The sequence below is a fragment of the Oratosquilla oratoria genome, chromosome 10 (assembly GCF_046742065.1).
Source record: "Oratosquilla oratoria isolate Oo_2021 chromosome 10, ASM4674206v1, whole genome shotgun sequence".
NCBI lineage: Eukaryota > Metazoa > Arthropoda > Malacostraca > Stomatopoda > Squillidae > Oratosquilla > Oratosquilla oratoria.
The window spans coordinates 10198839-10224407 of record NC_134786.1 but is presented as its reverse complement, the minus strand read 5'-3'; the positions used below and the strand labels follow the sequence as shown (position 1 = coordinate 10224407).

The 25569-nt window shown below is 38.3% G+C and overlaps 1 protein-coding gene across 5 annotated transcripts in view; it reads left to right on the top strand.

The window, feature by feature from the left end:
• Positions 1-3443: 3443 nt before the first annotated feature.
• The window catches only part of LOC143029082 (F-box and leucine-rich repeat protein 13-like), a 39909-nt gene continuing 17783 nt past the window's right edge, over positions 3444-25569 (top strand). For 2 of the 5 annotated variants that reach the window (XM_076191474.1, XM_076191471.1), the window contains exons 1-5: positions 3446-3664; positions 4931-5122; positions 19255-19438; positions 19614-20173; positions 20312-20433. In XM_076191474.1, the coding sequence (XP_076047589.1) occupies positions 3638-3664; positions 4931-5122; positions 19255-19438; positions 19614-20173; positions 20312-20433 (1085 nt within the window). In that variant the 5' untranslated portion in view covers positions 3446-3637. Of the gene's footprint in view, positions 3665-4930; positions 5123-9036; positions 9215-14176; positions 14355-19254; positions 19439-19613; positions 20174-20311; positions 20434-25569 lie in introns of all 5 variants that reach the window. The other 3 variants (XM_076191473.1, XM_076191472.1, XM_076191470.1) reach the window with 3 other exon arrangements.

Below are 25569 nucleotides of genomic sequence, written 5' to 3'. Positions count from 1 at the left end.
TATAGCTTGTTAACGAGTGATGGACTTTTAAAATCAAAAGATCGCGCAATCAGTCCTAGAATCTTATTTGCTTTCTCAGAGGCTGAAATCCACTGCTTGGATGATTTGAGATCGTTACTGATAATTACGCCGAGATCTTTTTTCACTATCCACTTTTGTTAACGAATTTCCAAATAACTTGTAATCGTACTTACTGTTATTTTTACCTATGTGCATTAGCTTGCATTTACTTGTGTTATATTTCATTACCCTGTTTTCAGACCATTGCTGTAATTCATCTAAATCTTCTTGAATATCTAATTGATTTAAGTGATTATTTGCCATTACGCACAGTTTTGTATCATCAGCAAATTTGGAAACAGTAGATTTTAGTCCATGGTCTATATCATTTATATATACTATGGATAGAAGTGGCCCAAGAACGGAACCCTGAGGAACTCCACTTGTAACATTTTTCCGTCTAGAAGTTTTTTCATTTAAAGCAACTCTCTGTTTTCGATCATTCAACCAATTATATGGAATAACTTAGATAAAGAAACAGTGTGTGCAAATACTATTCCAGATTTTAAGAAGAAACTTAATGCTGAAAGATACAAAGACGGGTCACCACGAGCATAGCTCCATTCCCGTATAATACACAAATAGGTAAATACGCATAAGGCACACACACACGGTGCGTGCTCGCAGTACCCAGTTCGAATCCTGCCTAGGGCCGAAATTATTTCGGTATCACTGTGCTTCGGGTCGTTACTCTGACTCTCGTGGGCGGGGAGTTGGGTGTGTGTGTGTGTGAAAGGTCATAGCATTACCCATAGATCGGTCATACGAGCTCTGAGCTCTCTTCCGGGAGGGAAATAGCTGTCGATCACGAGTCCAACACGTGATCCAAAGACCAAGGTGAATACACACACTCCCGTAAGATAAAATAAAATAATATAAAATCAGCCATCCTGAATCCACTGCTGAACAAAGGCCTCCACAGCATTCCATGATCCCCACGACCGCGCCAACTTCTGCCACTTCACTCCTGCAAACTTCTCAATCTCGTCTCTCCACCTTCAGTCTGGTCTCCCTCTTCCACGCTTCCCATCTCGCGGTGTCCACTCAGTAACACATTTGCTCCATCGCTCATCAGTCGTTCGCACTAATTTACCTGCCCAATACCATTTCCTCTCTTTCACCACCTCCACAATATATTTCACTCTAGTCTGCTCTCTCACCCAACTTGCTCTCTTTCGGTCTTTCAGCGTTATTCCCATCATTGATCTCTCCATTCTCTTCTGTGCAATCCTTAGCTTTGTTTCCAACAGCTTCGTTAGTTTCCAAGTCTCACACCCGTAGATTATTGCTGGCAGAATACATTGATTGTAAACTTTACGTTTCAAACATAAAGATAGAGAGCCTCTCAAGATTTTATCATACTTACCAAACACTTTCAAACCAATTGTAATACGTCTTTTTATTTAATTACCATGATCTTTGGTTATTTTCACGATCTGGCCTAAATAATTATACTCTTCAACTTCTTCAAGACTCTCACCATCGATTATAATCCCTTTACTTTGAACCTTCGTGTTGAACATTACTTTGGTTTTACTCTTATTAATTTCTAAACCTACTTTGAGACTTTCCTTGTTCAGATCACTCAGCATATCTTGCAAATCATCTGTTCTTTCTTAAATAAGAATAATGTCATCTGCAAGTCTTAGGTTGTTCAAATATTCACCATCAATCTTCAGACCTTTCTCTTCCCAACTCAACCTTCTGAAAATTTCCCCCAAATAAGCTGTAAATAATTTGGGTGAAATTGTATCACCTTGCCGTACTCCTTTCTCGATCTTGATCTTTTCTGTACCTATATGCCGTCAAATTATAGCGGTAAATAGTTCAGGTTTATGCACCAACTTCACAGAGTTCAGACGACGAAATCGAGTCCTTCTACGATGATTTGAGTCAGGTAATGGATCAAGAAAAAATAAGCACATGTTGGTAATAGGCGACTTTAATGCTAAAGTGGGGAAGAAGATGGGAGATGAGTCGTGCAATGGGAAGTTTGGAGTAGGTGAAAGAAATGACAGAGGCTAGATGTTAGTCAATTTTGCGGAGAATAATGAACACTTCCAAAAGTGTGTAGGTCGTAAATGGATCTGGAGAAGTTCAAATGGGACAAGAAAGAACGAAGTAGACTTCATATCAGGAGATGAGAGCAAGAGTGTTAGCAATGTTACGGTCATAAATAGTCAACATAGGTAGTGACCATAGAATGGTAGGTTGCACAGCTAAATTCAGTTTCAGAACCGAGAGAAATAAACTAGGTTTAAGAAAGAAAATAAGCATTGTAAAGGTTAAGGATAATAAGAAATTTCAGTTAGAAATTAAAAATAGATTCGAAGCTCTAATAACTAACTTGGACGCCGTGGAAGATATGAATTTGAATCTAGTGAATATCATTAGGGAATCGGCAGAGAAAGTAAGAAGTACAAAAAATGTTAGAGAAAACAAATACTCCAAAGCTACAAATGACTTAATTAAAAGAAGAAGGATAATGCAGATTAAAAACAGAAGAAAGAGCTTATCAAAAAATGGTAGAAATCAGAGAAAAGAAAGAGAAACATAAATGAAATAGAGGAAACTATTCGGAATGCAAAAGTATTAAAGGGACCGAACACAGACATGCTTTAGGGATACAGCAAATGGTATGTTTGAAATATATAAATGGAGAAATAATTAAATGCAGAGACAGAATGCTAAAAAGAATAGACGAATTTTACCAAGAGCTATACTCGTCGAAGAGCGTAAAGTCAGTAAATTCATCTGTAGACCTTAGTAGTGTACCAGAGATTACAAAGGAAGAAGTAGAATTTGTTCTAAAAATATGAAACGAGGAAAATCACATGGGGAAGATTATATCGATAGATCTGTTGAAAGACGCAGGGAAATTAGTTCACATTAAATTAGCTCAGTTGTACACCCAGTCTTTACGTCAAGCAAGCGTTCCTGAATCGTGGTGCAATGCAATAGTTATTTTGCTTGCTATCAAATGTATATAAAGTATTCTCCAAGATCCCGTAAGATACTACTATAGATAAATACAACTAGGTAAATACACACATTTACACACTTGCAAAGTAAAACGCTTCAACGTTATTGCACACATAATGTAGACACATAGATCCAACATCCTATTTCATGTAATTAGATCTGTATTTCAATTCAATAATACACAAGAAATGCGTGTAGCATTGCTATGTATAAAAATAAATTACAATCGTACCCTGAAAACTGCTATGAAATGCTTACAGGAGATTTACATCCACCTTACCTTCTTTATCAGATGAAACGATTCACATAGTTGAATTCTTGTTGGTACATGAAAAATAATTATTTTTTACAATATTTATATTTTACAAAGTAAACATATTCCTCTAGTACATAGCCCATTTTGTCTGCAATGTGTTTCGTCATAGAAGTCAGCTGATCCGACAGGTGACTCAAAACAAACTAGAGGAAAAACACGAAATGCACTGGATTTTTGGTATTACATTGAAAACAAGACTAGGGAGAAAAGGACAACTATAAATTCAAACACCTGTGATTAGTTCTACTATGATACTCAAATGAATATATATAATTCAAGATGACAATGGACTGTCTTCCATATGAGGTAAGGATTTTATTGGAAAAAGTCGTCTGATTCGACTATTCCGAAAAAAGAAAATTATCGAAGATTAAGATCTCTAGTACGATAGGTTAGAGAAAAGGAAACTAGGGCTTGGAATATACTATGCATTATGTTTCTTTCTAATCAAGGTTGAGGAATAGATCCTCTCACCTTTTATGAAAATGTCTGACATTAATGATTAAAAAAGAAATAAAAGTATCAAGCATATTATTACGACACATGATTCATGAATAAGCATCGTAGTCACAATCACATTGTCATTGACAATGATACACTTTATATTGTCATTGGTTGTCTATCAAACTAACTCCCATAGTTTAATTTACACTTAGTTTATAGATGGCATTTTGTATAGATTTTGATTTATCGAAGTTTACTAGGTGTTCTAGCATTTTCCCTATAATTGTATACCTATGATTGTTGGGCTCTTGGAAACGTTGAAAGGTCTGCCCCTCATTAATGGTGATCAACTGCTGTTGCCATTCCTGATATTTATTTCTGAGGTTCACCTGGTCTAGTTTGTGGTTTGAGGTTGTCTGGCTAAAAGCTTGTGAATTTCTGCTTTGCTCCTTTCAGCCTTGCAGCCTGTCAGTCCTCATACTTCCATTGAGAGCAAGTTATAAATCATTAGTTCATCACAAGACAAGTGAGGCTGCAAGGCTGAAAGGGGCAAAGCTTTTAAAGAAATTTGCCAGACAACCTCAAACCACAAACCAGACAAGATGAACCTCAGAAATAGATATCAGGAATGGCAGCAGCAGTTGATCACCATGACTGTCCCTCATCCAAGAACCCAAAAATCATAGGTTATACAATTATAGGGAACATGCTAGAGCACCTAGTAAACTTAGATGAATTAAAATCTACACAAAATGCGATCAATAAAGTGTAAATTAAACTATGGGAGTTAGTTTGATAGACAACCAATGACAATATAAAGTGACAATGACAATATAATTGTGACTATGATGCTTATTCATATGTTGTAATACTTGATACTTTTATTTCTTTTCTAATGTCAGACATTTTCATACAGCTGAGAGAATCTATTCCCCAACCTTGATTGGAAAGAAACTTAATTCATAATATATTCCAGGGCCTAGTTTCCTTTTCACTAACACATTTTAGGCCAAATGTTTGTCACTGATATTATATTTAGAAAAAAAAGATAAAGGGTAACATGAGACAAGAGTGACAAGAGCAATACTAGCCAATTGTAAAAATAAAGATTTTTAATGTTATTTTCAGATTTTAGTGAAGATCTTTGATCATCTTGGTGTGAGTGATCTGCTAATTGCATCTCGAGTATGCTGGGTGTGGTATGAAGCAACATCAGTTCATATTGCAGAAAAAACAACAGTGATGATAACAGATGATGCTGGACCAGCATTGGAACTACTTTCAAAGTCATCAAGGACACACCACCACTGGGTGTTTAAGGTAAGCAGTTGTATGCATATATGCTTGTGTTCTCAATTGTATATACATGTACTGAATTATGTTTTTCTTGATAGAGGTTATTCTCATCATGACTTACCTGATTTTGCTGTCTTGCAAGAGAAACCTGGGGCAACAGATTGAGTGATTGATAAGTTATTATAATTTTTCTTCCAAGTGTTATAGTAATAATTGTTCCCTAAAGTTTCACTCAAAGGAAATCTGGAACCCCACAGTAACTGACAGCACTTCTTGGATCCTCCCATAGATCTTTCTGGAAAAGAGCTTTGGACTATTGTCTGTGTTATGTAAGGGTTGGGCAGTTTCTGTTACATACATGTACATTTGTAAGCATTTTATTTCATGCTGGAAGAGATATAATTCAGAGATGTGTCTTGGACAGAAGCATGTGAGTTCCACATGTTGGTTCTGCAGATTGGATGAGAGAAAGGACCGTCTCTCCAGAGCTCATCACCAGCCTCACTTTCACCAATATATCTCTCCATTCAAATATTCACTATAACCTCTCCTACATCCTGCAGTATGTCCATACAAAAGCACAAACTCAAGTGAATTACAAAACAAACACTCCTTAACAAACTGCCAACTTCTATGATAAATTAACTATTTCTTTGCTAAATATCAAAAGTTAACCTGAACACAAGTAGCATTTCTATTGTATGTAATTAGGGGAGAGGGGTTGGACTTTTTTGTAAGGTGTGGTTCTGTCTTTTTCTGATTGTGTGATAGTAGCCTATACATACATACATATACCAAGGCTTTTTCCCCCTTCCAAGGGAGGTAGCCAAAAAGGGAAAGGCATAAAAACACTCCCACCCATTTCATCCCTAAATACACTCCACACCCCTCCCACCCTTCCTCTCATCTGAGCACCTCCTGGATGACGGGTCATCCCTGCACCCTGCCCACCGCCCTGGGTCAGAAGCAGTGTCGCAAGACACAGTACATCCACAGCGAGGCCGCTTCATTTAATCGGCGACCCCCCCTCTCCGTCCCCCTTTGCATATAAGGCGAGGACGGGGAGAAATCCCTTCGGGCTGCGTCAAAATTTACTCACACATACTACCCCACCCCCCACTTCCCCGCCCATTCCTCCTCATGCAGTCACAACATCATCCATATACAACCATTCTCCACTCACCTCTGTCTTCCGTCCTCTCCCTTCCTTCCTCAACAGACATTCCCCTCTTCCCCAAAGCCCCCTTCACCCCATCCATCCACCTCATCCTAGGACGTCCCCTCATGTTCACTCCCTCCACATCTGCCTTCCATACCTCTTTTACTAGTCTTTCTTCACTCATTCTTTCCATGTGTCCAAACCATCCTAATATTCTTTCATCAACCCTATCTCCCAAATCCTTTTTCACCCCTGTTCTCCTCCTCACCTCCTCATTTCTCACTATCTAGCCTAGTAACCCCCACCATACTTCTCAGACACCTCATCTCAAACACATTCAAACTCCTTCTCTCTTCTTCTCTTATGTTCCACGTTTCTGCCCCATATAGATATATAAAAGTGGACAACTAACTTGAACAGCTTAAGATTGTGATGCCATGAAAACAACCTTTATCCTGTAGCTCAGTGTTTCCCAATCTAGATCATCGTCATCCTCTCCAAACTGCAGGAAGTTGATCTTTATTCTTCATGGGAAGGGTGGAATGCTTTACAACAAATGGCCTCTGATTTCCATTATTTGGGGCTTCATAGTGTTGACATGAGTGAAACAGATTTTGTTAATCTTCTTCTGCAATGTTCAAGACTTCATATTCTCAACTTGAATGGAACTAGATCCTTTTTCAGAAATGGTTAGTTTGTCAGTATACAAGTAATATTGAATACCCCTGACCTTCAGTAGGTGTAACAATAAATTTTTTTTTTGTATGAAGCATAGTTGAAGTACAAATAAGTGATATTTTTGTGCTAATGGATATTGTAGACTTAATTCCAAGTGCTTACTATTCAACAAGTTATTTGCCACATTCAAATAGGGTTTGGTTCCAGTGCACCCTATTCCTGAAGGAATTAAAGTTAGAAGGAAGAATTGAACTCTTTCTTTTGTATGGTATGGGAATATTAAAGTGCTCTCTAGATGTACAACAGTCCATGCAACAGCTGTATTTGTGTGATTATAGTATACAAGAAAATAGCTATATTTGTGGGGTCTCATCTGTCTGTTGGTCAAATTTAGCCATGAATTCATTTATTGTTTTAGATTGTACTGTTCCCTCTTTCAGGCCATTCCTCAGCTTGATATGCCCGTGTGGAAAACTGTTTCTTGATATCCTCTAGGAATTTTTTCTTTTTACTTCTTTTTTCTTTCTCCTTTTTCTTTCCATGACCTTGTGATGCTCTCTTTCATCCCTAACCATGAGATCTTCTTTGTCATTTTTAATGATTCATTTCATCAACCTGAATGTTAAACTAATGTTAAACTAATGTGGGACATGCAAGATGGACAGATGTTCATTTTCAAAACCTGTCTAGCTCTCACCTGCATCAGGAGATGCATCCCTGAGGGCCTTATACTTGGTCTCCAGACTGGGCCCAAGATCTCTCTGTCAACTTAACTGCATTTCTTACACCTTTACACACATGCGAGTCTCAAAAAGAGGCACAGACTTTTTGGGTGCTATGTGACATGCCAACAACAGGCAGCACTGCAGACCAGGAGAGGATGATCAACTGATAGAGAAGACACAGATACCTTTTAGCTGCAAAAGTGCTGACTTAACCCCACCTTGACAAGGAGGTGTACTTACCTAATTGTACCTAATTATAGTATACTAGAAAAGAGCAATGTTCATTGGGTCCCATCTCCTACTCTACAATTTATCATACCTAGCTTCAAATGCATGTACAGTTCCAACTTAATCTGTATCCTTGATTTCCAATTTTCATAATTAGATTTAAATTCATGTGTTGCCCAAGCTTGGGCTATATATCCTTCTAAGGCATTCCAAGTATTTATATATCTATATGGAAAACTGTATTTCTCCACGTCCTTTAGATATGTGTAAGTATTTACCTAATTCTATGTGATTCCGTTTAACATCGCAAAATCCCCATAAGAATGGTTTCCAACAATCAGAAAAACATAGACACAGTACAAGTTATACAAAATAAAGTGTTAAGAAAGATAACAGGATGCACGATCCAGTACTAAGACAGTACTAGCATATAACTGGCTTGGCTACAGAAACAAATTGCTCCACTGCCCCACCTTAACCATACCCAAACAACAAAATATTTCTTCCTAGAGTGACTTGTGAGCCAGTTAAGTGTCTCTTGTTAGTTACCTTGGAGCCATGTGTCTCCTGCAAGAGAGACCTGGGATGACAGAGGGATTGAATAATATTCATTCATGACAAAAAAATTCTTGGGTCAGCTGTAGAAATTTGATATTAACATATGGCATATGAATCATACATATTGAAAGTTTTTATCATCCAGTGTAGCAGAGTTGAGGTAGACTCAGCTTTTGGCTGTCCGTTGTTTAAGCTGGAAAAGGAACATTTATCCATATGATTGTATTATGGGAAGGTGGAAGTGCTAAAATAATTTTCTAATATATATTTCATTTGGACTGTGTCCTCTCCAAAGCAAGTGAATCACAAAAATGTGCAAAATGTTGTCTTGATGTGATTTGATGGAAATATGATATATATCTTGCAAAGTTTAGACAGTAAAAGAAGAAGACCATATTTTTTTCTGCTGCTATTACTATGAAAGTAATAGTAATATATTCTTAAAGGTAATTTGAGAATTGGAACAAAGTATAGTAATAGCAGTTCATTTTTACCCATTAATTTTTCAGCAATGTTAATTATGAAAAATTGATTTTATAAGCTTTTTATCATTTTTGTAGTATATAGGTCAGTATGATTCTTGTTTGTAGGAAGTGAGTTTCACACTTGATTGCAAGATAAGGGAATTCTGGAAGGCGAAATGGGCTTGGATGAAGTCAGTTGGTTTTTTCAGTGTATTGGTAAAGGAAGAAGAATTCATAGAGCTTCTTTCTTACTGTGTATCTTTAAGGATTCTTAATATTGGTTCACGTCATCTTTTCCGTCCTGGTGAGTTACTATTGTATGAATTTATTCTAATAGATTGACAATGCTGCTAGATGTTCAGTAGAATATTTACAGTCATAACTACTTTTCTTTTTTCTGTCATACTAGTACTGGCCTACCCTGTATGAAATATTTCCACAGTATGGGGTAGAGATATGGAATTTGAGAGGCAGAGAGGAAAAGTTTAAATGTGTTTGAGATGAAATGTCTGAGAAGTATGGTAGGGGTTACAAGTTTGTTGGATAGCATAAGAAACAAGGAGGTGAGCTGGGGTGGAAAAGGAGATGGCAGCTAGGGTTGATGAAAGACTGCTGGGATTGTTTGGACACGTGGAAAGACTGAGTGAAGAAAGATTAGTAAAAGATGTGTATTTACCTAATTTTATTATACAAGAAAAGGAGCAACTCATGTTGGATTCCATCTCCTATTCTCTAATTATTTATCTTACGTAGCATCAAATACATGTACAGATCCAACATGATCTATATCCTTGATTTCCAGTTACCATATTTAAATTTGAATTTGGGTTGGAAGGCAGAGGTGGAGGGAGTGAACTTGACACGATGACTGAGGATGAGATGGATGGGGTGAAGAGGGGAGTGTCTGTTGAGCAAGGTAGCGAGAAGCCAGGAGATAAGGGTGAGTGGGGAATGGCTATGTATAGATGGTACTGTGATGTAAGGAAGGGAGGGGATGTGGAGCTAGGGAGTGATTACGTGTGAACAGTATTTGTATACATGAGGGGACAGAGAGCAGGGGGTTAGCGCATAAGTGAAGTAGCCTTGCTGTGGATATGCTGTACGCTACTGTGTTGCTTCTGACCCAAGGCAGTTGGCGAGATACAGGGATGACCCTTCATCCATGAGGAGCTAAGATGAAAGTGGAAAAAGGGTGGTGGATGGGAAAAAGCCCTTGGTATATAGATAAATGGAGTCAATATTTTAGGAACATTAACCACTTCAATACGGGACTTAAATCTCGCGGGCAGCAGCCAATGCCAGCCGTACGACGTAACGAAATAATATTCGCATCATAAAATATAGTCGCCGCTTATATCGATCGTTCTCTCTTTCACCCGCGAATTTTGAAAACCACAGAGAATGGGATTAAGGGCGCATTTGGGAGAATGTAAAAACACAGGGGCGACTACAATAAATATAATCAAGACGCCGATATGGCAGCGTCGCGAATCCACTTGCTCCTCATGACGCCTACGTGTGCGGCACCGTATGGAAGGGGTTAATGATACTCCTTTGAGCAATTGTGGGAAACATGCATGTAACTCCCACATCTCTTAGTCATGAGATTAAGTTCCACACTTCACTCTGATTTCTGACAGTGATTTTTACCAGCCCCAACAATCTTAGGTGACAGTTTACAAAGGATTACAAAGGCGGAGCATGCCGACAGGAGACCTTTTGGTCCATATCTAGGTCGGATGCAAAAAAAAATCATAATAATAATAAATGAATAAATAAAAACTATAATAATGTAAATAATAAATAAAATATATAAATAAATGCATAGGTATAGTTAAATAATAAACAAGCAGGTAAATAGTAAATAATAATGAATTGACATATAACTAATAATAAATGAGAATCAAATAGACAAATGATAACAAAACAAAAACAAATAATATAAAATAAATGATAATCTATGTACTGTATTTATTTAATTGTAATACATAGGAAAGGAGCAACGCTCATTGACCCCAGTCTCCTACTCTCCAATCTGTCATACCCAGCCTCAAATTCATGTACAGTTCCAATGTGATCCATATCTTTAATTTCCAGTTATCATATTTATATTTGAACTTGTGTATTGTTCCAGCTTGGGATATATCATCCTCTAAACTATTCCAAGTATTTCTGCATCTGTATTGCTTCACATCCTTTAGACATTTTACCTAGTTGTATTTTGCGGGAAGGGGAGCTATGCTTGTGGTGTCCCGCCATTGTATCTCGCAGTGTCTAGTTTGCTTTTAAACTCATGAATGGTTTTTGCGCATACTATTTCATTATCCAGTTTGTTCCAAGTGTCCAAAACTCTATGTGGAAAACTGTTTTTCTTCAGTTCTCTTCTATATCTATGTTTTTTTATTTTCTTTCCATGTCCTCTTGTGTTTCTCTTGTCCCAGTTAAGTAAGTCCTCTCTATCAAGTATCTCTGTGCCTTTCATGATTCTGTAGATGGTCAATAGGTCACCTCTCTTCTTTGCTCCAGTGTCGGTAACTCCAGTTTAGCCAATCTCTCCTCGTATGATAGGTTTGCAAGTGCAGGTGCCCTTTTTGTAGCTGCTCTTTGGAATCTTTCTATTTTCTTTATGTTCTTTTTGGTACTGGGGGACCACAATGTCGACGCATGTAGTCTTACTTTGTTCCCATGACCTTTTAAAGTCTTCCCATCCTTAATAAAGAGATTTTTTTCTGTCATTCCAATCTATCCATTTTAAATGACCTGAATGCTGTAATCATATCACCTCTTTCTCTTTGATCTTTCAAAGTTGGTACCCAGTGCTTTTGGTCTTTTCTCATATGACTTATCTGCCGATTGTATTCAAACTTTGATCACATGACCACAACAGTACCAACTATAAGCATGCATGCACAGAACACAGTGTGACAATAACAAAGATATGTTTAATGAAAGTGCGGATTTTTTTTTATTCTGCCTCATAACTTTAAGTGCATTTCTTGTACCTTTTTCACACAACTTTATGGTGGGGGAAAAAGAGTTCTGCCACCATGTTCTCCTGCATGTCATAATAGGCAACTAAATTAATGGAGTGAGGGAACTAGAGATCATCTGCTTTGTATTTTCTTCCTACAAAATGTCAAGGCATAGAAGTGTCAGGGGGGAGGACTCCAATGCAAACTCTAGGAATTGAGTCATTAAATATGTGGATGTAGTACAGATGAGAATAGGAAGAGATTGGCAGTATGTTTGTGAGAAGAAAGATGGATGTGTTGGCATTAAATAAAACTAAGTTGAAAAAGAGGGGTGATTTTGAGCTTGGTAGTGTGTTAAGAGTGGTAAGTAGGTGAGGGAGGGAAGGAGTGGCACTACTGATGAGTCATTGATAGGAAAGTGTGTGGTGGGGTGGAGGGAGGTGTCTTCAAGGATAATATGGGCAAAGGTGAAATTGGGCTCCCCGGGGAGATACAGGCAGTACATACATCAAGTACTTAGAGTCCTAGTAATAAGAAAATTGAAGAGGAGATTGATTGACTTATGAAAGCATAGACAATTTTGGGGAAAATATAAACATACAAAGGAGATGCAAACAGCAACAGACATAATGGACTTTATGGGGCTGCTTGCAAATTGAAAGGGGGTGTAAACAGTGGAAACACTTAAGAACCACTGACTTAAATTAAGTGTATGAATTCACAATGAAAAGAAACAAGTTAGTTTGGGGTTGTATTTCACTTAGTGGTATTGGGGATCTCTGTACTAGAGAAGGAGATGAGACAATAGATGGAGTAGTGGGAGGTTCAGGGTGTCAGGTAAGGACTATAGATGAGAGAAGATATGAGAGATGTATTTAGAAAGGGAGTTGATGATAGTAACACTATGTTTAAGAAGAGAGACAACCATAAGTATGTGTGGGAAAGGATGGTGGAGGGGAGAATAGTTGAGAGAATAATAATGGAGTATGTAATGGTATCAAAAGGGAGGATTGGAAAAGTTTTGGACACTTAAATCTTCAGGGGATTGTCAAATTATTATCTGGTAACAAGGAAGTTAAGAGTGGAGGAAGAGGAAAAGGGAGGGAGATAGAGAAGTGCTGAGGGTAAATAAATTAAATGAGAAACAAAGAAAAAGAATACCAGGAGAAGCTGAGAGAAATGTGGGAGGTGGTGATGGATTGGGGAAAACAGGAATGTGTTTCTTGAAGCAAGTGATAAAGTGCACAGTGATAGTATATGGGATGAGAATGATGAGAGGGAAGAGCAGCAGCAAATGATGGGATAAAAGAGGAAAGGCAGTAGTGGAAGAGATGAAGCAAGCCTATGATAGTTTCAAAGTAGAACTAGGGAAGTATATGAGAGGTCCAAAAAGAAGAAAAGAGGGGCAAAACACAGGTGGTAAAGAGATGATAAGGTAACAAAATTGGTTTGACAGGAAGGTATCATGAGGTCATGGGAACAAATTGTAAAAGACCACATGTATAAAGGATGTGATGAAATATAGATTTCTTTACAAATGCATAAATTTCTGGAATAGCATGGAAGATGATGTATAGCCTAAATTGGAACCTTAAACTAATTTAAAACTAGATATATGGAGAATAGACAGGACTCCATGAGAATAGTTCCTTTACATTACTATTAGGTTGAAACATAAAGAGAGATAATAACTGGCATGTAATGAATGAAGAAAGACTACCAAAAAGAGTGTGGAAGGCAGAGGTGGATGGAGTGAGCCTGAGGGATAGACCAAGAATGAGATAATTGGATGGGGTGAAAGAGGCTTTGAGTAAAAGGGGAATATCTGTTGAGCAGGGAAGGGAGAAGGCAAGAGATAGGTGTGAGTAGAGAATGGTTGTGAATGGAAAATGAATTGATGTGGCCCAAAGTGATTTTTCCTGGTCTTCTCTACTTTTGTATTGGGACTAGGAGGGAAGGTTGCCATGTAATTGAAGCAGCTGGCCCTACATAAGAACATGAGAATATAGGAGACTGCAAGAGACCATAAGGCCTACACTAGGCAGCTCTGTATGACAGATGTGCTGTCTTGATGCATTGTTTCTGGCCCAGGCAGTGAGCAGGAGACAGGGATGACCTTTCATCTACAAGGAGCTAAGATAAAAGGGAAATGGGTGATAAATGGGAGCATAATGAGTTGGGATAGGTTGCCTTGGTTTGCTACCTCCCTTGTAAGGGGGAAGAAGCCTGTTGGTATGTAGATAGATATCCATACGCTGTTAGGGAAGTTAGCTCATTTTTTGTTTTGTTTCTAGGAAGTTGACTTCTATGTAGACTCCAAGATGAGGAAAATCTGGAAAATGAAGTTCTCTTGGATTAAGACCATAGGACTTTATAATATAACAATTATGGAGGAAGAATTTGTGGAACTTTTGTCTTATTGTATTCATCTTCAATCACTCAATATTGGGTCACATTCTCTGTTCAAGGCTGGTGAGTAAGGCTCAGTAACAGCAGATCTATCGCAAGAATCCCAGAGTTGTTAGCAGAGGCTACTTAGTTACTTCCTTGCTTATGCTTGTGTAAAGTATTTTTGCTGTTCCTAGCAGAAGTTTTCTGTATTAATAGTTACTTAAAGAAAATACTTGTTTTCAAAATCATGCAAAGAATAAGAAAAGATTATAAAGCAAATGGTGAAAAGAGATCAATGAATCCAGAGAAGAGACCAAATGTTTCAATCTGTTATAAGAGCTAGAAAATTAGCAGCGTACTACTTCATATAACCCCAGTGAGAAGAAAGAACTACCGGTAACCAAGCAGTCTCATGTCATTTATAGATTCTCATGTACCTTCCCTCAATTCTTGCCATTTGCTGAATATTTATTAAGTATTTCACACATTTGCTAATAATTAGCAAATAATGATTCAATGTTTAGGTGATTCATGAAGCAACCAGGTGTGTAGCAACCATTCTGTACTCATGCAGTGATGAAAACTTAGCCTGTTTTCCACTGGATCATTTCACAATGTTTTTTCTGATGTTAGTAGCAACTTCCACATCTAATTAAACATGATGTAATGTCACCATACATTTAGATTCTTAAAGAAACTAAATAGATACAATGGGAAATCCCAAAATACTTCACACATGTACAGTGTTTATGTTTTTGAATTAAAATGTTTCTACACTAAAACATTTTCATGCTTTACACAACATACATTGTAACAGCTCTTTCATGCTATAGTTATTTTATATTAGATAAGTGTAGATTAGGCTAATTCAGGTTTAGAAAAATTATTTGTACACACGATTGGTGCTGTAAGCAATGTGAACCTACTTCTCACCTGCTGTCATTAACCTTTATTGTATTGTTATTTGTATATACATTTCTTGTGTTTATGTTTTGAAGAGATAAGTGGGAGGTGAGCCAGTTGTTGTTTTTACCTAGTTGTATTTTGCGGGAAGAGGAGCTACGCTTGTGGTGTCCCGCCTTTGTATCTTGCACTGTCTAGTTTGTTTTTAAACTCATGAATGGTTTTTGCACACACTATTTCCTTGTCCAGTTTGTTCCAAGTGTCTACCAATCTATGTGGAAAACTGCTGATGACACTGTGTTTGTGGCAGAGTCAGAGGAGGGATTAAAAGAGTTAGTGATGGGGTTTGGGAAGGTATGCGATGGGAAAAAGTTGAAGATAAATGTGGGTAAAAGCAAGGTGATGGTAGATTACAAGGGTAGAGAATGGCAGTGAGTTAGAAGTAAGTCTAAAAGGAGAGAGGTATTTGGGGTCACATGTGGCAGGAATGGGAGGAGTAGAGGTGGAGGTACATTGTAGATTGAAAGAACCAAGTAAATGCCTTGGGAGATTGAAAAATAGTATAAGAAATAGGCATCTGGGAATGGATGCAAAGAGGAAATTATATTTACCTAGTTGTATTATACGGGAAGGGAGCTATGGTCGTGGTGACCCGTCTTTGTATCTCTTAGCATCAAGTTTTTTCTTAAAATCTTGAGTAGTTTTTGCACACACTGTTTCTTTGTCTAATTTGTTCCAAGTATCTATCGCTCTGTGTGGGAAGCTTTTTTTTTTTTTTTTTTTTTTTTTTTTTTTTTTCAGATCTCTTCTGTAATTATCTTTTTTTTTTAGTTTCTTCTCGTGTCCTCTTGTTTTTCCATTGTCCCATTTCAATAAATGGCTTTGTATGGGGCAGATACTTGGAATTTAAGAAAGGTAGAGAGGAAAAGTTTAAATGTGTTTGAGATGAAATGTCTGGGAAGCATGATAGGGGTTACTAGACTGGATAGAGTGAGCAACGAGGAGGTGAGGAGAGCAGGAGTGGAAAAGGAAATGGCAGATAGGACTGATGAAAGATTATTGGGATGGTTTTGACACATGAAGAGAATGAATGATGAAAGATTAGTAAAATGAGGTGTGGAAGGCAGAGGTGGGGGAAATGAACTTAAGGGGAAAACAGAGGATGAGATGGATGGATAGGGTGAAGAGGGTGTTGAGCAAGAGGTGAATGTCTGTAGAGCAAGGAAGGGAGAAGGCAGAAGATAGGGATGAGTGGAGAGTGACTGTGTATAGATTGTAGTTATGCAAGGAAGGGAGGGGTTGGGGAAGGGAACGCTTATGTGTGGATGATATATTGATGTAGCCTGAAGGGATTTCTCCCCATCTCATTTTCTGCTTGGGGTGGATAGAGAGGAGGGGTCTCCAATTAAGTGAAGCAGCCTTGCTCTGGATGTACTGTGTCTTGCTACATTGCTTCTGACCCAGGGCAGTGGGCAGGATACAGGGATGACCCATCATCCATGAGGAGCTAAAATGAGAGGGAGGGGGAATGGGTGGGAGTAGGTATGTGCCTCTGACTTGACTACCTCCCTTATTAGGGGGAAAAGGCTCTTGGTATATAGAATGTTTTGAATATATTGAAACAGTAAATGTTATGTTATATTTTTTACTAACTCACATCAAACTGGTACAAAAATGGTATATATTGAGGCTTCTATAAGGAGGGAAGCAGTCATTCACAATTTCTAATCATTCACAATGTTTATTGTTACCTATCCCTTTAAGTCTATCAGTCTGTTTTACTACTTCTCCCTTTCTAATGTTGATGTTAGTAAGTCTATTTCCCATGTCCCCACTGAAGATTGGGTCATAGTCAGGTACTCCTAACCTCTCCTTTGTAAATACCATGGGAAAATGTTTGTTAAATGCCTCGCTCATTTTTTCTTTCTAATCTAACATGACATCTTAGTCATTTTTAATTGGGCCGATCCTTTCCTTATTTTTTTGTTCTGTAGAGATGAAAGAAGCCATTTGGGTTGGATCTCACTTGTCCAGCAACCATAATTTCATAGTTACATTACATCTGGGGCAGTTTGTTTCTGTGGCCAGACTGATTCTGTGTTGGTATTATCTTAAAGCTGAATGGTGACCTAAACACATAGCTCGATGGTACAGTGGTACCATTCTCAACCACAAATTCAGCTATCCAAATTCAAGTCTCGCCCTGGGCTAAAAAAAAAATCATCTTCATTACACTGTGCGCCAGCACTCCAACTCAAAGGCTAGGAGTTGGAGGTGTGTGGGTGTATGGTCACAGCATTACCCATAAATCAGGCCATAATATGAGCTCTGAGTTCTTATCCGGGAAGGTGATAGCTCTCAGTCCCCTGTCCAGCACATAATTCAAGACCATGGTGAATCAGTCGTACAAATGCAGTTCTTACATGACCAGGGAGGGATTTTTCTGTGGGGCACTAATGTTAGGAAGGGTTTGTTCGAAGAGGGAGTTGGGTGGATGGTCTTGGAGTACCTGTTTTATTAATATTATTATTTTTATCATATTATTTATATATATTTTTATCCCATTCATTCATTTATTTGGGTGAGTAGAGATTAAAGCTCTTGCATAGAACTGTATAACAATCATCTTCATGGGATGTATGGATAGGACTTTGGTTTCTTTGTGTAGGTATTATATTAGGTTGGTTTTGGTGTACCCTGTTATTTTTTTCTGTTTTGTATAGTTTGTATGGTATCTATAATGTAAAAGTAAGCATATTAGAGTATGGTTTTCAAGAAACATTTATATACTGTAATTTGGGTTTCTTTCTGCTGTCCAAAGCACTTGCAACTGATTTTAGTCTGTTTAGTATCTTGGTTTTCACTGTCAGATCTTTGATGTGTGGAATATGTGGACTCATGAAGGTCAGGAAAATATCACTGGTAAGCCCTTGATGTTTTGGTTTCTTTTCCAATGGATGGAATGATAGTGATGGAAGCAAGAGATGCAAAATAATTGAGAAATTACATTTGTGACAAGGTGAAATTATTTGAAAGTGAATAACCAAGTTGAAGATGTATGTAGGTTAGGTTAGTATAAGAGGGATGGCATGCAAACATTAAAAATCAAGTTCAAGTTACAAGGCACCATAGATAAAGTAATCAACAGGTCCAGGAAATTAGCAGGTAAAGTCAAGTTTGAAAAATGGCTGGATCAAGAGAAATACTGTTGAGTATGAGCAAATGTAACTTACAAATGAAGCCAAGTACTGTATTGGAACAAGGGGATGGAACAAGAAAAACAGCAGTTTTTGAAATCAAACTAAGGAAATTACATTGAAAGACAAGTGGGCAAAATGGTAGAGGTGGCAGACAAGGAAATTAAAAGTGGCTTATGTTAACATGGTTTACTATTGTCATGGTTGGAAATCATTGACTATGTGACAATAAAAGAAGCTGTGGCATAGCCTAAAAGAGGAAATAGTGCAGTTAAAAAATATAAGCACATTTAAAGTTAAGTTTGTTCAGTGAAGATGAAGAGACAGAACCTCACAAATGTATTTCTTTTCCTCTCGATTATAACTAGGTAAATATAAATGTAGCATGTCTTGGTAACAGAACTCAGATAAAATCCGAGACCTTGTAAATGTACATAAATTCAGATTCTAGCTTACCAATAATCTGTTACATGTCTTCAAGTGGATCATTCCACAGGGTGTTAGAATTGTTTTGTAGTATTTTAATGCAGTACCAGTGGTTAAGCATATTTGAAAGGTAGTAAGGTGCCTTATATCATTAGAGATAAGATGAGGTTGTTGATGAACTTTGTAATCAGGTAATCTGGTTGTACATCATTTGGAAAAGAAGCCTGGGGCTACTTAGTGTCCCAAATAGGCTACATCATAAACTGTTATATTTTCATCACTAATATATTAACAAATTATCTTTTCAACAAGATTAAGTAAGAGTTGACAATTTACTTTTTCAATAAGATGAAGTAAGAGTTAAGTTCATCTGAACTCACATTCACTATATTTTGATACTTGGATGATAGTGTCTTTTGCTTCTCTAATTAGATATTCTGCTTATAAATTTTCAGGAGTTGGATATACCCTCCTGTGGAAGCTTATTGCAGTATTGGGAAAAAGTAGCAGTCCATGTGCATAGTCTAAATTTGTTTAATATTGAAAGTAGTAATCAAGATATGGTAGATCTGCTTAAAAATTGCACAGAGTTAAAGCAGCTTGGACTTACTGGCTTTGGACACTACCTGCTTATGACAGGTGGGGCTTGTAGTAGCAGTAGTAGTAGTAGTATTCTTGTGTATGGTGTTTCTCTCTTTTTTTGTGGTGTAATACTTATAACTTAATATTAATACTCTTCAAATTATATCTCATGTATATAGATTGTGTATTAGTGAAGGCTTTTCTGCAATTGTTTTAATTTTTTCCCCCTAAGGAACTTTACTAAGCAACCCAGAAGATGTGACTCTTCTATCAAAAACCCTGCTGAATGTGACCCACCTACACTTAGCATGTTCACGCTATCTCACGGATGCCATCTTCAGCAGAATGATTGCTGCTGTTGGAAAGTTGAGAAAGTTGTCCCTTGCTGGATGTCAGGTGTCATTTCAGAAAGCAATATACAAAAGATTTTATCCGGAAGATGGAAGAGTGAAAGCTTCAGACCATGTTCTAACTTTTCAGCACATTCTCACCTACATTACAGAAAATGCCAGCCACATCAAGGAAATTAGTCTTGGCAGGACAAGTATTGACAGTGAGTCTTTGTATAATCTTTCTGTAGTGCCCAATCTAACCTTAGAAAGTGTTCATTTAATGTCATGTGATCAGTTGACAAAGTCTGGTGTGCAGCTTCTTTGTGAAAATCAGAAAAATATAACAGATCTGGATTTAAGTCTCTCATCCAGACTTACAGACCATGCAGTTATAGCTGTCTGTAGACACCTCTCCAAACTCAAGTCACTCAACTTACGGAGATGTCAGGGCATAACAGAGGTAGGTTGGCTTTCTTATCAAGCATTCTGTTAAAGACTGATGCAAAAATAAATTTATGAATTTTTCATTTATATCTTGAATGCTACATACAAACTTTCTACGTATTTCTATTCTTCTTCGTGCTTTCTTTTACCTCAGCATGGAATCAGAGAGTTGAGTCAGCTAAAATGTCTAGAAAGTTTAGACATTTCACATCTTATTTCCGTCACCTCAGAAAGTCTTGAACATGCATTAGGAAAAGAGCAAAGACCCCTGCTCAGGTTAGCTTTGTTTTTATTTCTTGACATTTCATTATCTTAAATTTTAAGGGTACTCCTTAGTGCAAGAAATTAATATAACATGTTAGAAAATATTTATGAGATGTGTTGCCATGATAAGTATAGATGGTATTGAGAGAGAGTAAAACAGGCCAGCCTGAAGTTGTTTGGTTATGATAGAAGAATGGATGGTAATAGATATCCTTGAAATACACATGATTCATTGGCATCAGAAGTGGGAGGAGAGGGTAGAACAAGAAAAAGATGAATGTAGTAAATAAGCCCATAAAAGTCAGGATGTTGAATGAGCAAAAAATATGTTGTAGAAGAATGTATAGACAAAGGCACCTTTTCCATGAGGAGTACACCAGAGATAAACTAGCAATATTAACCGGAAAAATGAGGTATAATTTTCATATGATTTAAGCAGGAAGGATTGAAAGGGAGAAGTGTGATGGGAGAGTAAGGTGTGAAGATGTTCTTCTTCCATCCACAGCCACCTTGCTTCGATGGTAACGGGATACATTTTTCATTGAACCAGTCACATGCCCTGTGAGAAGTATCTTTAACTATTGGTATGCACTACCATATTCCTTCCCTACATTCCTAAGAAGTTTTCATTCTGTAGGACTAGTGACATATACCTCAGATTTATGTTAGAATCCTTTCCAATCTCACTACTATCCAATATAACCAGGTTGGTGGGAAGATTGATAGTAGAAAGAAACATAACTACTCTAACCTACCTCCCTGAACCAGCCCAAATTCAAGGAGGATTACTCAAGCGTATTTCTCACAAACCCCATTCTACAAGTGCTGGAGCGATTCGTCAATAAATACCACCAAAAAGAACAGTTATGGTTGCAGTAGATATGAACAAGGCAGATAGTTCCTAGGCATATATTAACAAAAATTATCATTGAGATCTATCCATAATAGCAAGAAGTGAGTAATAAACTTCTTAGCTGTTAGACAGTGCAGAGTAACCCAAAATAGCCAAAATTACTGAATAAAAAACTGTACAGTGAAGTCCTCCAAGGAACAATACTCTCACCCATGCTGTTCAACCTCTTCGCAAGAGATTATTATCATTGAGATCTATCCATAATAGCAAGAAGTGAGTAATAAACTTCTTAGCTGTTAGACAGTGGAGAGTAACCCAAAATAGCCAAAATTACTGAATAAAAAACTGTACAGTGAAGTCCTCCAAGGAACAATACTCTCACCCATGCTGTTCAACCTCTTCGCAAGAGATCCTCCAGTACCAGATCTAGAATATAAAAACCAAAGCACATACCCATGCAGATGACCTGATGATGATATACCTAGCATAGCAACTACAAAATCATAGCAAAAACCACCCAAGCTTACATAGATAAATTAGAACAATGTCTTGGAAACAGAACAATGTAATCCTTGTCCCAGAAATTGTCAGTAATATTGCTCAATTCAAATAACTAGTGGTAAAATTAGATGACCAAACTCTTTCATTGGAAAAGGACTCAAGAACTCTATGCCTCTGAAATTGAATACCAATAAAGGATACTAAAATCAGTCACAAATGCAGGCTCTAGACAACAGAAGGAAATTAATCACAGGCTACAAACAGTTCTTAAGAACCTCACCTGACTGCCCTTCCACAGCATGGTTCTTAACAATCAGGAAAACAAACATAGACATTGTATAATCAATACAAATTATACCATTAAGAATATTGACAAGATGCACACAAAAATCAAAATCCGGGCTTTGATTTGTGGAGTTATGTCTAATGCTTGGATATGTGGTGATTTGTCTCATGCTTGGGAGGGCCTCCCAATTTTAGAAGCATTATACATTAAAGAGTTGAGCCCAGATCTAAATATACAAACAGATGACCTTAGGGCCCTCCCAAGCATGAGACAAAATGCCACAAATCAAAGCCCGAGACAAAAACGCCACAATCCCAATCACAGGACATTTTGTCACAACACAAAGTCGGAGGCTTCCCCTAGCATGTGACATTTCATCACTGCCTGAGTTACCAGGTAACCTCTCCCAGGTAACCAGTGACCTCCCCCAGTAAAGAGCAAGTATTTGAACCCAAAATTCCGATATTGCAAACATGACCACCTACAGTGAAGTCATTAACTTTCTTTCAAAGGAAAACAAGTCCATAGTAAGACATATGGAAAATACATACATATACCAAAGGCTTTTTTCCCCCTTACACAGGGGGTAGCTAAAAAGAAAAAGGCATAGAAATCACTCCCACCCATTTCATTTCCCATATATTCCACTCCCCTCCACCCTCCTCCCTCCCTATCTTGGCACCTCCTGGATGACGGGTCATCCCTGCATCCTTTCCACTGTCTTGGGACAGAAGCAGTTTCGCATGACACAGCACATCCACAGCAAGGCCGCTTCATGAATTCGGTGACCCCCCCTCTCCGTCCCCTCATGCAGGAAAGGAGAAGACGGGGAGAAATCCCTTCGGGCTGCGTCAATTTTTTTCTCATACATACTTCCTCAACCCCCATCCCCCACCCACTCCCCCTCATGCATCACAGCCTCATCTAAACACAACCCTTCTCCATTCACCCCTATCTTCTGTCCTCTCCCGTCCTTCCTCTACAGACATTCCTCTCTTTTGTAAAGCCCCTTTCACCCCATCCATCCATCTCATCCTAGGATGCCCCCTCATACTCACTCCTTCCACCTCCACCTTCCACACTTCTTTTACTAATCTTTCTTCACTCATTCTTTCCATGTGTCCAAACCATCCTAATACTCTCTCATCAACCTTATCTCCCAGCTCCCTTTCCACCCCCATTCTCCTACTCACCTCCTCATTTCTCACTCTATCTAGCCTAGTAACCCCTATCATACTTCTCAGACATTTCATCTCAAACACATTTAAACTCCTTCTCTCTTCCTCTTTCATGTTCCATGTTTCTGCCCCGTACATTGCTGTTGGCACAATCACTCCTTGATATAACCTCCTCTTAGCATCCATTCCCAGATGTCTATTTCTCATTACACTTTTTAATCCACCAAGGCATTTACTCACTTCTCTCAATCTACATTCTACCTCCACCCCCACTCCTCTCTTTCCTGTCACATTCGTACCCAAGTATCTGAAACTATCCACTTCCTCCAGTTTCTCCCCCTACTGTCACTCTCTCCCCTTGTACATCTCATCACCTTTTGCCCACATTTATCTTCAGCTTCCTTCTTTCATACACCTTCTCAAACTCTGTCACTAACTTCCTCAATCCCTCCTCTGATCCTGCTACAAGTGCAGTGTCGTCAGCAAACAACAGCTGGTTCACCTCCCACTTTTCTCCATTTTCTTTAATCATCTCTAACCCCTGACCCACTACCCTTGCATTCACCTCATGCACCACCCCACCCATGTAATTATTGAACAGCCAGGGCAACATAACACACCCCTGACAAAGTCCCACCAAAGTCAAACCATTCACTCTCTCCATTTCTAATCCTAACACAAGCTCTACTACTCTCATAAAAACTCTTGACTGCTCTTAACAGCTTTCCTCCTATCCCATATATCTGCAGTACCTCCCACAGTGCCTTCCTGTCTACCCTGTCGTAAGCCTTTTCCAGATCCATAAAAGCCCAAAAAACATCCTTACCTTTTCCTATAGCTTTCTCACATATTTGTCTTACCACAAAAATCTGATCTACACATCCCCTACCTGTCCTAAAACCACACTGTTCCTCACCAATTACTCCCTCTGTTCCTCTCCTAATCCTCTCAATCAAGACCCTCCCATAAGCCTTCCCAACTACACTCAACAAGCTGATCCCTCTGAAACTACTACACTCACACTTGTCCCCCTTTGCTATGTAAAGCGGAACTATACAGGCACTCCTCCAGTCCTCCAGCACTCTACCCTCTCTCCAGCAAACAATAAATAACCTCACCAGCCAGTCCACCATAACTGTACCTCCTTTCTTCAGACATTCTGCATGGCATCCATCCAACCCAGGTGCCTTACCTGCTCTCATCATCTTAACAGCTGCTTTCACTTCATCCTTCCCTATTTCTCCTCCATTTTCCTCTCTCATCACTCTCATTTTCTTAGCTCTTCCCACTGCAACTACCTTTCCTTCCCTATCCTCCTTCACATTTAGCAACTCCCTAAAATACTCTGCCCACCTTCCTCTCACTGCCTTTTCTTCCATCATCATCTCTCCATCTGCACCTTTTACCTTTTCTTCTCTACTTGATTCGCCTCCTCTTCCTCTTTTAACTTCCTTCCAAAACATCTTTTTATTACTTTCAAAATTTTCTGTCATACTCTTTCCCCATTTCTCATCTGCTCTCCTCTTTGCTTCCATTATCTTATGCTTAACTTCCTTTCTCTTTACTTTGTACCTCTCATACAATTCCCTTGTCCTAATTTGTAGCCAATCTATGAATGCCTGCTTCTTCTCTTCTACACCCTTCTTTGCTTCCTCATCCCACCACTCACTACCCTTCCTTCTTTTTCCTCCTGCCTTCCTTGTTCCACACACCATCTTTGCACACCTTATGACTCCCTCCTTGAACCATCCCCATTCGTCCTCCACTCCTAGTTCTACTCTATCCTTTACTCTCTCCCACTCCTCTCTCAACTTTTTCTTATACTCATTCTCCTTTTTTTCTTCATTTAAGCAGTTCACTCTAAGTACCTCCCTACCCTCTGCCCTTTTCCTCTTTCTCCACCTATTCTCCACTCTCAATTTACCTTCCACCAGGAAATGATCTGATATTCCCCCACTCTCTCCCCTTAGAACATGTACAGCCTTAACTCTTCCTACCATACTCCTGGTCACCACTATATAGTCCATTAATGCTCTATCTGCCACCCTTCCATCCACCACCCTCTCCCATGTGTACTTATGCTTGACTTTCTTCTTAAACACTGTATTTACTATCATCAACTCTCTTTCAAGACACATCTCCACCATCAATTCTCCACTATGATTTTAACCTCGAACTCCATACTTCCCAATCATTCCGTCAATTGGTTCATTTCCTACATTTAAGAAAATAATAAATGCACAATTAACCATCACTTTCAATGAAGTATATATATATATATTTATGTTCTCCATCATCAAGTTCATATATATATTATGTACATATATATG